The sequence below is a fragment of the Meleagris gallopavo genome, chromosome 5, assembly GCF_000146605.3.
Source record: "Meleagris gallopavo isolate NT-WF06-2002-E0010 breed Aviagen turkey brand Nicholas breeding stock chromosome 5, Turkey_5.1, whole genome shotgun sequence".
In the NCBI taxonomy this organism is placed as follows: Eukaryota; Metazoa; Chordata; class Aves; order Galliformes; family Phasianidae; genus Meleagris; species Meleagris gallopavo.
The window spans coordinates 49076652-49089324 of record NC_015015.2 but is presented as its reverse complement, the minus strand read 5'-3'; the positions used below and the strand labels follow the sequence as shown (position 1 = coordinate 49089324).

At 36.2% G+C, this 12673-nt stretch overlaps 1 protein-coding gene across 1 annotated transcript in view; it reads right to left on the bottom strand.

Annotated features, from left to right (window-relative positions):
• Positions 1 to 12673, bottom strand: part of TRAF3 (TNF receptor associated factor 3) — a 68696-nt gene that overhangs the window by 21708 nt on the left and 34315 nt on the right. Inside the window, 6 exon segments of the mRNA XM_019615896.2 lie at positions 883 to 963; positions 4793 to 4893; positions 4896 to 4959; positions 5744 to 5848; positions 8123 to 8174; positions 10799 to 11055. Of these exon segments, the coding sequence (XP_019471441.1) occupies positions 883 to 963; positions 4793 to 4893; positions 4896 to 4959; positions 5744 to 5848; positions 8123 to 8174; positions 10799 to 11040 (645 nt within the window). The 5' untranslated portion in view covers positions 11041 to 11055.

Genomic DNA, 12673 nt, shown 5'->3' with positions numbered 1-12673 from the left:
AAGGAAAAAAAAAAAAATAGAAGAATCTAACTGAGGAAGCAAGTATAATTGGAAAGAGAAAAGTTCATCCTCAGATCAGAAACTCAGCTTTCCTTAAATGAGGTTTACAGAGTGCTGAAAACTTAAATAAGCTCTTGCCATCCTAAGCAAGTTCTTTTTTGAGGAAAAAAAATAACATATATCAAGTCTGACAGAAGCTACGTATAAACAAGAACATGGTTCTGTTCAAAGATGTGTGCTTCTTTTTGTTTTGCAGTGATATATAGATTGGATTAAGTTTCTACATATTAATACATTTCTACATACTATGAGAAATGTTAATGCATTTTTGCATGTGCATGGTTGTAGGAGTGTTGTATTACCCTCTACGTTACACTAATTCTCCAAGTGTCAGTTATTTTTTCCCCAAATTTAATAATCTTAACCTTATTTTTTTTCCATGAAATAATTCATATTAGCAATTCACTTATATTTTTCTAGTCTTTACTAACTCTTGTCAACATGCACTAAAATTTCACTCACTCATTCTATTTTAATATAGTTGCTACCACTGCCCCAAGATGCTGCTCTACTGTGATCAACAAATGCTTTACATCAGGGTAGGGACGTTAAAAAGAAAGCAGGAAAGACATGTGCTGATCTTGGGCAAGCAAAGTTTATAATACAGACACAAAACTAATAAATTATTTTTTTAAATCGTTTTTTCAATAAATCATTAAAGATACTTGAGTGTTATCACACTTAACTGTGTGGTAGAAAAAGCTTTTCTTTAGATCTCACATTTTTATAAAGGAAATGGCTTCTGGCAAAATTCTTGCGAGATCTTACTAAAAAAAAAAAGACATTCAATTTTTCAGCACAACACTGGGCAAGACTTCTTACCTCGCTCCTCATAAGTGTTTTAACACTGCATTTATGAGGACATGAAACCATGACACACGGGCAGTCTGTATCTTCATGTTTCTATAAAGAAGAAAGCAAACAAACCACAGATCAGCTCATGCTCTGAAATGAATGACAGGACTTAGCTGCAAAGAAAAGTATCCTACAATAATTCAAAAACAGTTTTTTTCAGTGTTTATCCCAATTGTGTAAACAGTTACAGAACTGCAATGCTGAAACGTCCATTTATGCTTTTGATAATATATTGACATTCTAAAGGAAAAACAAGAATTTTCTTATTTTTCCTATGGAGAAGAAATCCACTTGTTTCATCTTTTATCATCTTTTTACTCAAAAACAATGTGACTATAATAAAGTCAGGTTTTCTTCTCCAAGAATTACTCACAAAAATGGTCATCTTTGACAGTGAACAGAACTACAGCAGATATCCATTTCATAAGAACATACGCCACACGGAAAAGCTCTTCAGAAATATTTCTTGTACATTCAGATAACCTTTTCTTCCTACATATGGATATTACCCTTATCCCAAATATCTGATACCAAGTCTCACTGCTACAAACCCGAAGTTCAAAGATATGTTGAAATTTATCATACTGCTAGACAGGCATTTTCATCTGAACCTAGATGATGACAGATTCTTTAGTATAGCTGTCAAACCCTATCACCATACAGAGGGAAGAAAACCAGACCTAATCTAATTGAATTTACATATCTTCTCAGTTTTTCTCAGCAAAATGAAAATATGGAAGAAAATAATTGTTTCATGTCAAGGAAATGTCCCATTCAACTTGAAACAAACTGTTTCATGTCTAGTGCTTAAGGAAAAAAAAAGCAAAGGAACCAAAAATTTAGATTTATAAGCTCACTAGAAAAGGAAGAACACGTAGCATGCCATTTTTGCCTAGTAGCAATGTTTATCTTTGAAATAAAATCAAGAAGTAGAGGAGACCGAAGTTCAGAGACATGAAAGGTCTTGGTTCAAGTCTCAGCCAAATCTGTGAGCATCTGAGAACATATTCCACCTCAACTTAAAAAAAGAACCAAACACATCAAACATGCCATTCTGGAGCATGTCTATCCTGCAATCCCTCCGATAAGCAAGAAAGACCAAGTAGTTTCTTAACTAAACAGACGGGATAGCTTCTTAAAGCGTGGCAGGAGGTTCAGTTCCTCCATACCAGTACACAGTCACCTGAACAGAGGCAATGCTAGCACAGATGGAAAACACCTCCTCAGAGCAACAGTACACTGACGGTAGGAAGCAAGGACACATCTGGCTCCAGCATAGCAAGAAAGGAGCAATGTGACAAGGCCACGTCTTCCCTAGTGGCTGGTCCAGTCAGTTCAGCTATATTTCAAATTATTGTCCTTCTAGAGCTATATCATAACGCTATTATCTAACTATGAATTTTATAGGAGAAGCACTTTCAAGTAATAGAACATAGAAAAACATACGCCAGAATGATTTCAAGCTATTGGTTTGTTTTATAGTGCAGCAGCTTTGTCTGCCAGAAATTATAGGAAAAGGTAGCTTTGTGGCAAGAAAATTTTAACATATGGTTTAAACAAGAGAAATTAATAGGTTAAGTCACCTAACAACAGCGCAGGCTAGACAAATGCCGGAGAGGAGAGGAGAGGAGAGGAGAGGAGAGGAGAGGGGAGGAGAGGAGAGGAGAGGAGAGGAGAGGAGAGGAGAGGAGAGGAGAGGAGAGGAGAGGAGAGGAGAGGAGAGGAGAGTGACCTAACATTGTTAACTAAAGAGTCTGCGTTCAACAATGGGGATTTCCTACCATACAGGTCATGGGATTCTATGAAGTACTCTGGTAAAATTATTTTTGTTTCCATTTGCATACCTTTTTTCTCAGTACACTCCCTCTATCTCCATTTTCAATTCAAGTCACTGAGGCCTATTTCAGTCATTATTACAATAAAAAAAATTTAGGCTACTGAAGCTAGAGATGAACTCAACCTTTGGGTGATAAACCTCAAATCAAAAGGAGCCTATCGTTCAAATGTTCGGTCTCATTAAGCTTTTAATTCTCATTAGTAAAGTACAAAGAGATGATACTCAGACTATAAAAAAATAAAACCATTAGCATTTCTCTAGTATCTGAACTTTAAAAAAATCTAGGTCAATAAATAAATAAAATGATAGATATCTGAAAGTAAACAGAGTTTTATGTTCCTCAAAAGGTATGGATGATTTCAGACTCAAAAACATACCTGTAGATACTGCATTGCCCCTATATAAATAAATTGACTGCAAGAAACCCATGAGCATGTTGGTTAGATATGGAAAACAGCTGTACAATACATATTGTTAATTTGATTATTAATTAATTTGATTATTAACTAATCTATTATTGACTGTTTTTGTCTACTAAGATAGAAGATATTTTTAAACACCATTCTTTGTCTATTATCAATTCCCAGCCCAAAGAAAAATCTGAGACAATAGCGTTCATAATCTAACTACAGTTTCACCTTTGCATATGCAAGAATAAACAGTGTAAATAATTTTCTCCAAAAATATACATTTTTACATCTCTGCCAACTAATGCTGAGTAATTGCACAATTATTAATGTACCAAACCTTGCAAGGATATACTCAAATAATATGAAGACAGATGTACTTCCAAAACTCAGTAAGAGTCATAGAATAATCTGAGTTGGAAGGGTCCTTTAAAGGCCATGCAGCCCAGCCCCCTGCACTGAACAGGGACACCCACAGCTCCACCAGGTGCTCAGAGCCCTGTCCAGCCTGACCTTGAATGTCTCCAGAGAAGGGGCATCCATCACCTTCTGGGCAACCTGTGCCAGTGCCTCACCACTCTTATTGTAAAAAAATGTCTTCCTTATACCAAATCTAAATCTCCTCTCTTATAGTTTGAAACCGTTTCCCTTTGAGCTATCACAATAGACCCCACTACAGAGCCTGTCCCTTTCTTTCTTACAGTCCCTCATTGGATACCGAAAGGCTGCTATCAGATTTCCCCAGAACATTTTTTTCTCCACACTGAAGAGCCTCAGCTCTCTCTGCGTGTTCTCACAAGGGAAGTACTCCATCCCTTGGATACATGTGCTTTTTAGTAACAACACCTCTGAGCAAAGAGGTTTCTCATGATGACAGTACTTTACTTAAAAACACAAGAATACAAGTGAGAATGATCACTCTTGGTCAAACTATAAAGCTATGTAAACATAAAATAATCATTGAAATGTAAAGGAGTAAGAGAGATTCAGCATAATACAGTAAAATGGGAAATATGCAAACAGCTTATAACTACACGTAATGTAAATATGGTTCTCACTGTCTGCACTGTACTCACAATATGCTGCTTATCAGACAACCTACTTAGAACAGCAGGAAGTCAGTCTAGGCCTGTCATGTACTGTTACTATCAGGCTAATACATTTTTTTTTTAATCACATTGTTGTCTTCTTTCCTTTAACAGCTCACAGAGTACCAAAGAAGAAGTAGACAAAATGACATTATTTCTCTAGTCAATTGCTATGCTTATGCTTTTCCATTGTAACATTTAATTGTTGATGGGAGTTGCATTTATTATGTCCATTTAAGCAAAACGGAAAAGCAAAACAAGGAGTTACTTTAGAATTAACATCAAGGAATGGATTTGAATTTATTACTATTTTTAACTGTAGCATCTGAATATCAGAAAAACAAAGAAAACATTTCCCAGACAGTGCAGTAGCTAGTGCCTCCACTGGAGGGGAAAAAAAAAAAAAAAGCAAGCCTACTTTCCGTTTTGACTTAAGTCCACCTGAGAAGACAATATTCTATTGGCAACTAAACAGAAGCACAAGAAGAGTTACTACTCTGAATTAACATACAGAATCTCATTCTATATACAAGAGAATACTGCACCTGCAACATAATCATTGGGACTTGGCTTTTACAGTATTTACAAGTTGTCTCCCGGTATTTACAGGTCTTCTCTATATGGTCTGGCAAATCTTTTCTCAGTATTTTTCTTTACAATCAGCACGAGGACATGCAAGTTCTTCAAACTGACAATCAGTTTTCAAATGCATCTGAAAGATGAATAAAAATTAGTCAAGCCAACTAAGTTTTGTGCACCTCTTCTAACCTTTGCGGATGTCCCACACAAAATCAAATTAAGGTTAGAACCGAAGTTCAAGATGGCAGTTACCTTATGCAGTACACTATGCAAAAGCAAATGGTAACAAGTCTTCTCACAATCACATTACTGACTTTACATTCCTTTCACATAGAATACAGTAAAATCTTCTCCAAAGATGTACATGACCAACTTTAATACTGTAAATATTCAAAATTCCACAACAGGCTATTTAAGAAAAATGTAAGCATTCTTTTTCAACATATATTATCTCATATAAACCTATATGCTACTTTAAGAGTATTTTTAAAATACCTGAACTGGTTCACTCAAAGCAAGTTTAAGAACTCACATATTTATCTGCAGGCTACTGTGTAATTATCCCTTCTGACTCTTAAGTTACTGGGTTACTGCTAAGTTATGCCTTAATGAAACAAAGCTACAAACATCTGGGCAAGCCAGGAGAAACCAAAGGTTTGATATTTCCATGCAAAAATCACTTACATCAGAGAATTATCATTAATAATAAGGAATAGAAATTAAAAACATCCCCAAAAATGTCACATTTTTAAAGTACACATTAGGATTCAAAACAATTCAATTCTGTTCCAACTTCATAAATCATTCAGATCAACCACTCATGTGGCACATCAAGACGCTGGCCAAGGTTTTCATCTGTAAGATTTCTTCTCATTCTTTAACAAAATAAGAAGGCTTCTGACTCTTAGATTACTTACCAGTAATTGACCCAAGGAAAGTTGTTCTTTGCAGCCCTTGTTTTCATTTCTGCAGTATATCTGAAGGGCAAGTAGTTCTCTCCTGCAACAATTATCCTTAAATACCTGGAAAAAATTAATTTAAAAATTAAAAATCAAAGGACATGCCACTTTAGAAACTTAAAAGCTCTCAAGAGTATGAAAGTTCAAGGAAAGCAGAAATCATACAATGTAACGTCATCTAATTCTAGCTTTATGCGCAAAAAATAAAATACTAAACATGCACATCACAGACCACTCCACTATGAAGCAGACCAGTGAAAGAAGGTATTTGGACAGAAGCTCTAATAAAATAAAGGGTAAAGGTAGAAGAAAAGACTAAGATTTTTGTTTATTTGCTTGCCTAAAATAGGCACAAGCTAGAACTCTCCAGGTTATTTGAGAGGCTAGGAGTAAGATAAAGAAGAGTCCAAGCACAGCAGATTAGAGAAAAACTAATCTAGTTTGTTCAAACACCTATTTTCAATTCAGCGGTAATATACAGTTAAAGACATTTTTTAAGGTCTTAGTTTGGAGGAGGTTTGTTATTTCACTGACAAGTAAGTTTCAGATATCTTTCAATTTTAGTGTTTACAAGATTTTCAGCATTTCTACCTATAACAGAACAGCAAGAAATTAAAAGCAGATTGCTCGGGGTCTTGGATTTTTCACCTTTTACAGATGACATCTCACAAAGCCTCTGATTCAGAAGCAATGTAATGGCACTATCAAGAAATCCTGTTGCTAAGGGAAGAAACTGGGAACTGAATACTGTTACTGAACACTGTTACTGTTACTTATTAGTCCAAAATGAAGGAATAACAACTTCCAGTTATTTGTAATTTCTTCTGTGACTGTTCAGAAATACCAAAGATCTATGCTCAACCACGGCTACTTTGCCGAAAAATGGAATTATGTGATGCAGCATTCCTGCAGCATATGCAGTATCTACAGAACTGTTCAGCATACAAACATTTAATAACAACGAAAAGTTGTTTTTGGGATGAGAACTGTCCACAATGACTATGAATCTATTCCAAGCATCAGTAAAGAATGAAATACTGCAAACAATCTCATCCAAATCTTATTTGACACAGGTCACCGATTCCTGTTTACTTTTCAGATGTAAGTTTAATGAATCAACAAATCTCATTTAAATAACCAATTTTCAGCACTGTAGGTTGGTTGTGTTTGTTGTTTTTTTTCCCCACAAAGTAATTCAGTGTTGCTAAGCACAGCTTTGCCAACTGAAATTATAATAAGAAAATGATTTTTGAAGTTTTGCAGAGAATGTCTGAAGGCTGTTTAGTGATTTTGGACACCAGCATTCTGTGGGAAGAAAGAGGTTTCCAGTTTCACGAAAATCATCATCTGATATGCACACTTAGTCTCACGTACGTATTTAAAATACACTGCCCTTCATGTCATCCTCCTATGTTAGAAATTTAAGAAGTTTTCTAACAAATGTACATGTTTATATGTGTTAAGAACCAGAAAGCCTGCGTTGAAATAATGAATCAAGTAGACATCGTTATTACTGGTCTGATTTCCTCAAGAGCCCACCTGTGTCAAAGCTGATTTGTTAAGCACTGTTCAGAGAACACTTGGTGTTAAAATGAGGAGAGACTGATGTACCCACTAACGCTTTCTTGAAATGGTTACTCTAGAAGCATTTATTGAAGCAGTAAAGACTACTAACACACACAGAAAGAATTACTCAATACTGTCAACAAATTTGATGTAAAAAACTACACAGATCATATACAAATAATTTTCTTCACCCCTCATTCTTTCATACAAGTAGTTTTATTGTGAAAAAAAAGTGAAAGATTATAATTTAAGCATGAAATAACTTATACATATAAAAAGCCTGATTCTGTAACAGTTACTGTAATTTCACACTGCTACGGTTCCAGTGCGGCTCATGAAACAACCTGTAAAACAAAGTTAGTCAACAGTAGATGTTGGTCTGTGGCCAAATGAGGAGTAAGATTTGCCAAGATCTGTCACAGTCTCTGAATACCTACACGAGATGCAGTATTTGTTACCATCCTCTTGTTGATGAGAGAACAACTGCAAAGTGTTGCTGCAGCTCTCAGCTATGACAACCAGTAGCAACATCTGGCTGGACCATTAAGGTTGAAGCTGGCACATTCTGTTCTCTGTCACGTGGTTAACAGTAAGAATGAGCTGCCTTCCCAGAATATCCATGTATTCACAGCTTAGATTTTATAACAAAACTATCTTCTGAAAGTAGCTTGTTACGAGTCTCATTGTTGTTATGAAACAATGGCCACAAAATACTAACACACATATGCTACACAATTCAATACTCTTGAATAAGAAATAGTTTAACGATACCTTGTCTTTTACTATGCTTTCTTGACATGCTGTACATTTTGGACTCGGAGTGCTGCAGAGAAAAAAGAAGTTGTATTTCAACTCATCTGAGTTTTAAGAGCCTAATAACTTCAATTTAAGAGGCACTTTACTTAGTTACAATTATTCAATGGTGTTTTTCAAATGTTAAAAATGAATTCAGTTTTCTGGATTGAGGCAACATGATGTTACCTCAAAAAATTTGAACACTTGAGTCTGGAATTCCTGAGGAAATAAAACCACCACTATGCCTCTAGCCACCTGTGTAGTGGTTTTCCTCATGAAACTTGTACCCGATCCACAGCTCTTGTCAATTTTCTGTCTGTCAATGCAAACATGGAAAATATTGCTTCTTTCTATTATCCAGACCTCTTTCAAACAACACATAATTAAACCTCACTCTTGCTGACAGTGAGTTATATATCCTGTTCTGGTTTTAACAGCTGCTACAGATCCCAGCTCTCTTTATCTTGAGTAAATTTATTTATTCCTCTACAGTTCCTTTTCTCCACATAAAATGAGGATAGCCATAGCAACTTCTCTCTTAAAGCACTGAGATTCATAGATGAAAAGAACCAGGTAACTGCCAGGTAAACTCTTTTGCAAGGCAACTAATTGACAGACTATACAAGTTGCCATTGTTGGCAGCATTGCAGATCAACGTAAAAGACCAACTTGGTTTGATTATTTTATGTAATTAGTATAGTTATTTCAAATCACCTCACTGGCCTTTACTCATTGAAATGACCATTCTATACATCGGAATGTATATGCATCTTAACTGCCTTGCAGCTTCAACATCTGTAATTTTTTTTTTTTTTAAGTTAGGAATAAAAAGAGAAGGGAAAACTAATCAACATAAGGGCATACTGATACAATGTCATCCTTCCCTTGCTTTTACTGAATTCACTCAAGCATCCCAGTTGTTCTGTTAAACTACAGCTGCATACTGAGCAGACATCTTTATTGCATTAGCTACGCTGACTGCTAGTTCTTTGTCCTCAAATAACCCTGGAACAGAACCTAGTAGTATGTAATCAGTGCAGCAGCATATCAACACTGAATGAAAAATTTTGTACAGGATTTGTTTGCAACGGGCACTTAAACATAGTGAAATAACTGGAAAGAAAGAGCAGTATGGTAGATGGTCTTTACCTATGTGTCTTTTTCAATTGCAAACTGGTTGAAAAGAAAGGAAGGTAAAATAACACATATTCTAGCTACACTGTAATAAGCACATGTGCATGTCTCTCAGCAGGGAAGGAAAATTGCCCAGATTCCAGCAATGCCAGAATTGTTACTGCTTGGATTGTTAAGGGTCTGCTCTGTCCATCTGCACACATCCAAGCATGCCAGGTGTTTGCTTTTCTGCAGTCACTGCTATTAACCATGTAAGAGCCTTCCAAAAACGTATATTCAGAAAGAAATAACTGCATTTCTCACAACAAACTACACCTTACCAGAAGAACTGAAAGAAAAGTCTTTCTCATCTCATTCCAATTTGGCATGCTGTAGCAAAAGGCCTACAGGAATGTATTAGTGAGCTACAGACACTTGCATTTCCTCAGTATGGAGGTTACTCTCTATCGTCTGACAGGGTAATGTAATAACCCTGTAATGCAACCTCTTCTACCATATAGCACGTACTCTTAATGTGCATCTTTCTGAGATGAAAAGTGAAATATAAACTACTGCCTCGAGTTAGGATGGTCACAAAAAGTAAGCAGGAAGTCACCAGAGTTTTCTAAGTTAAATCCTCTCTATATTGGTAGTGCAATATGTAATATCCAGTAAGCTCATTTCGTTCTGCACCTCTGCTTACCTCCTAGTGAATGGAAGTACTGACTGTTTATTTACACCGGGAGATTGAAGATTCAAGAACAATCTCTAAACATCAGACCAAATGTCAAAATAACACTGTTAAATACAATCACTAGCAATGCATCAAAGTTGAGTGACAAAGATATATACTTCTACTGATGCACAGATACTTCTTAAAATCTGGATACTTCTTTTTAAACAACCACACTTTTATTCTTACCTACATCTTTCAGCGTTTATTTTATCTGTAAAACATTCACTCACACATTTTATGCCCTGGCATTCCTGACCCTACTGGAACCCATAAAACATAGCAATTCTATGTGTTTTCTGGCGCTTTATGAGGAAAGGAAGCTCCACAACCATTAACATTTATCCAAGGCTCCCACCAGTCAGCTGTAAATCTGAGTCCACCAGTAGGTTAGGTACTATCATTCCAATGAGCCTTTGCAGGCTCACATCTTCACACAGCCATCGTTCCATATTATCAAATGGACCTTGGATCAAAACAGTTATGTCAGCAGTCATGGGAAACAGCTCTTCAGTTTACATTCCAGACAATTAAGTTTTTACTTTATGCACCACCACAAGGGATTAAAACACTTTAAAGCAATTTTGATAATATTTACAAAATTTTAGTTATCTCAAGTTCACCCAGTATAGAAGACAAATGATTGCATCAGCACATGGGTAAGAAATAAGAAAGCAACCAGCAAGTTAAAGACTGCTTCCAACCCAGGGCATTAGCTTACAGTACACATCAAACTAAAGTGGTGTTCAAATTATTTTCAGTAGTTCTCAAGTTTTAAACATGTTTCATTACAACGGGAAACATACCTCAGCAAGGCATTCATGCAAGTCTCACAGAATCGGTGTCCACATTCAGTCTGTTTAGGATTGCATAAGATGAAGTGACATTTTTCACACTTATACTTATCTTCCACAGCATTTACAAATTTCTCTTTGTAGCCACCTTGCTCTGGAACATAAATTGATGCTGAAGGACTGCGATCAGGATTGGCCCTTTGTTGCACCATTTCTACAGATAAAGGGGGTTCTGTCTTCTTACTGGTGTCCATGCTCTAAGATAATTTCTGTGGAGCAGAAACAAAATAAAAGAGGCTCTGAGAAACAAAGATCTCTTTTTCCAGTTAAGACAACAAAAAAAAAAAAAAAGAGACTACATAAAAACAGAAATCAATAAGGAAAGATATCATGTGGACACAGCACATACATGAAGTGGACATATGTGTAAATATACTAAGCTTAGCAAATTTGTAAAATACTCAACATTTGTAAAAGCTCTAGAGAGGCAAGTATTAAAACCGATTCCTAAAAGCAGTCTCAGTTAAATTTTGCCATCACTCTAAAACAAGAAAGAGCAGAGTTTGTATCCTTCCATCTCTGTTGCTGAAAAAATGTCAGTAATATTGAAGTTATACCTTTCATTAGAGAAAGCAGCAAGGGGTATATAGGAGCAGGTGTGCTGGTGCAGAACCATGCACAGTGCTACTCATATGCTACTGTAAAAAGCACATAACCACTACTATTCTACACAAGATATTTGGAGTCCACACAACCCCACTGCCAGTTTTTCCTTATCTCATGCAATACCAGTGCATGAGACGCATTGTTTTAGAACAAAGCATCAAGATTTTATTCGTTAAACACCTTTTCAAACTTTTCATCGTCATTCCCACATTTAGAAAACAGGTGACACAAGTCTAACTGACAGAGGAGATAGGTGTACATAACACGGCCACTTGGTTAATTAAATAGGACCAAGTACAACTGACAGGCAGCTAAGAAAATAATTAATGTAACCGAAGGATGAATTACAGTACCCATTTTCCTGGACTACAACACCTCTAGGCCAGCATGAAATGAATTAGCAGAGGAACAGAGGAAGAATACCTCAAGTTAAATTCAAAAGCTTGCTTTGAATGACTTCTGACTTATAGAATCATAGAATAATTTTGACTGGAAAAGACTGTTAAGATCATCAAGTCCAACCATTACCTAAACACCATCCCTATCCCTTAAAGGCATTGAAATCAGGGTTGGATGATGTCCTAAGCAGTCTGATCTACTAAGTGGCAAATCTACCCATGGCAGAGGAGGTGGAACTAGATTATTTCTAAAGTCCAATCCAACCTAAGTCATTCTATGATTCTAACACCACAAGTCAACCACTAAACACATCCCTAAGAGTCACATCCACACACCTCTTTAAATACCTCATAGATGGGGACTCCACCACTTCAATAGGCAGCCTCTTCCAATGCCCAACCACTCCTTCCATGAAGAAATTTTTCCCAACATACAATCTAAATCTTCCCTGGAACATCTTGTAATTAAGTACTTATAATTCAACGTATTTTCTTGTAGGTCATTTTTCATCTACATTTTAGGTTTGAAATTCTCCACAGACTGAACACACAAGGAAGTTTCCTTCTTTTGTTTCCGATGCCAACTGTTTTTTCTTAAATCAAAAGACAAAATCATTTCAACCCACCATTGATGCTACTTCATGCCTGTACCAACACCAGTGGAGCAAGTGTGTAGAGATGTTTAGTGAAGAATCCACACTTCAACATCCTCCCATCCCAGAAGAAAGCCTCACTGCATCTCAATAAACCACAAAGCCTGAGGAAAACCATCCTCAGAACTCAGTATATAGACTCAAAACCAGAAAAAAGCATACAACAACCA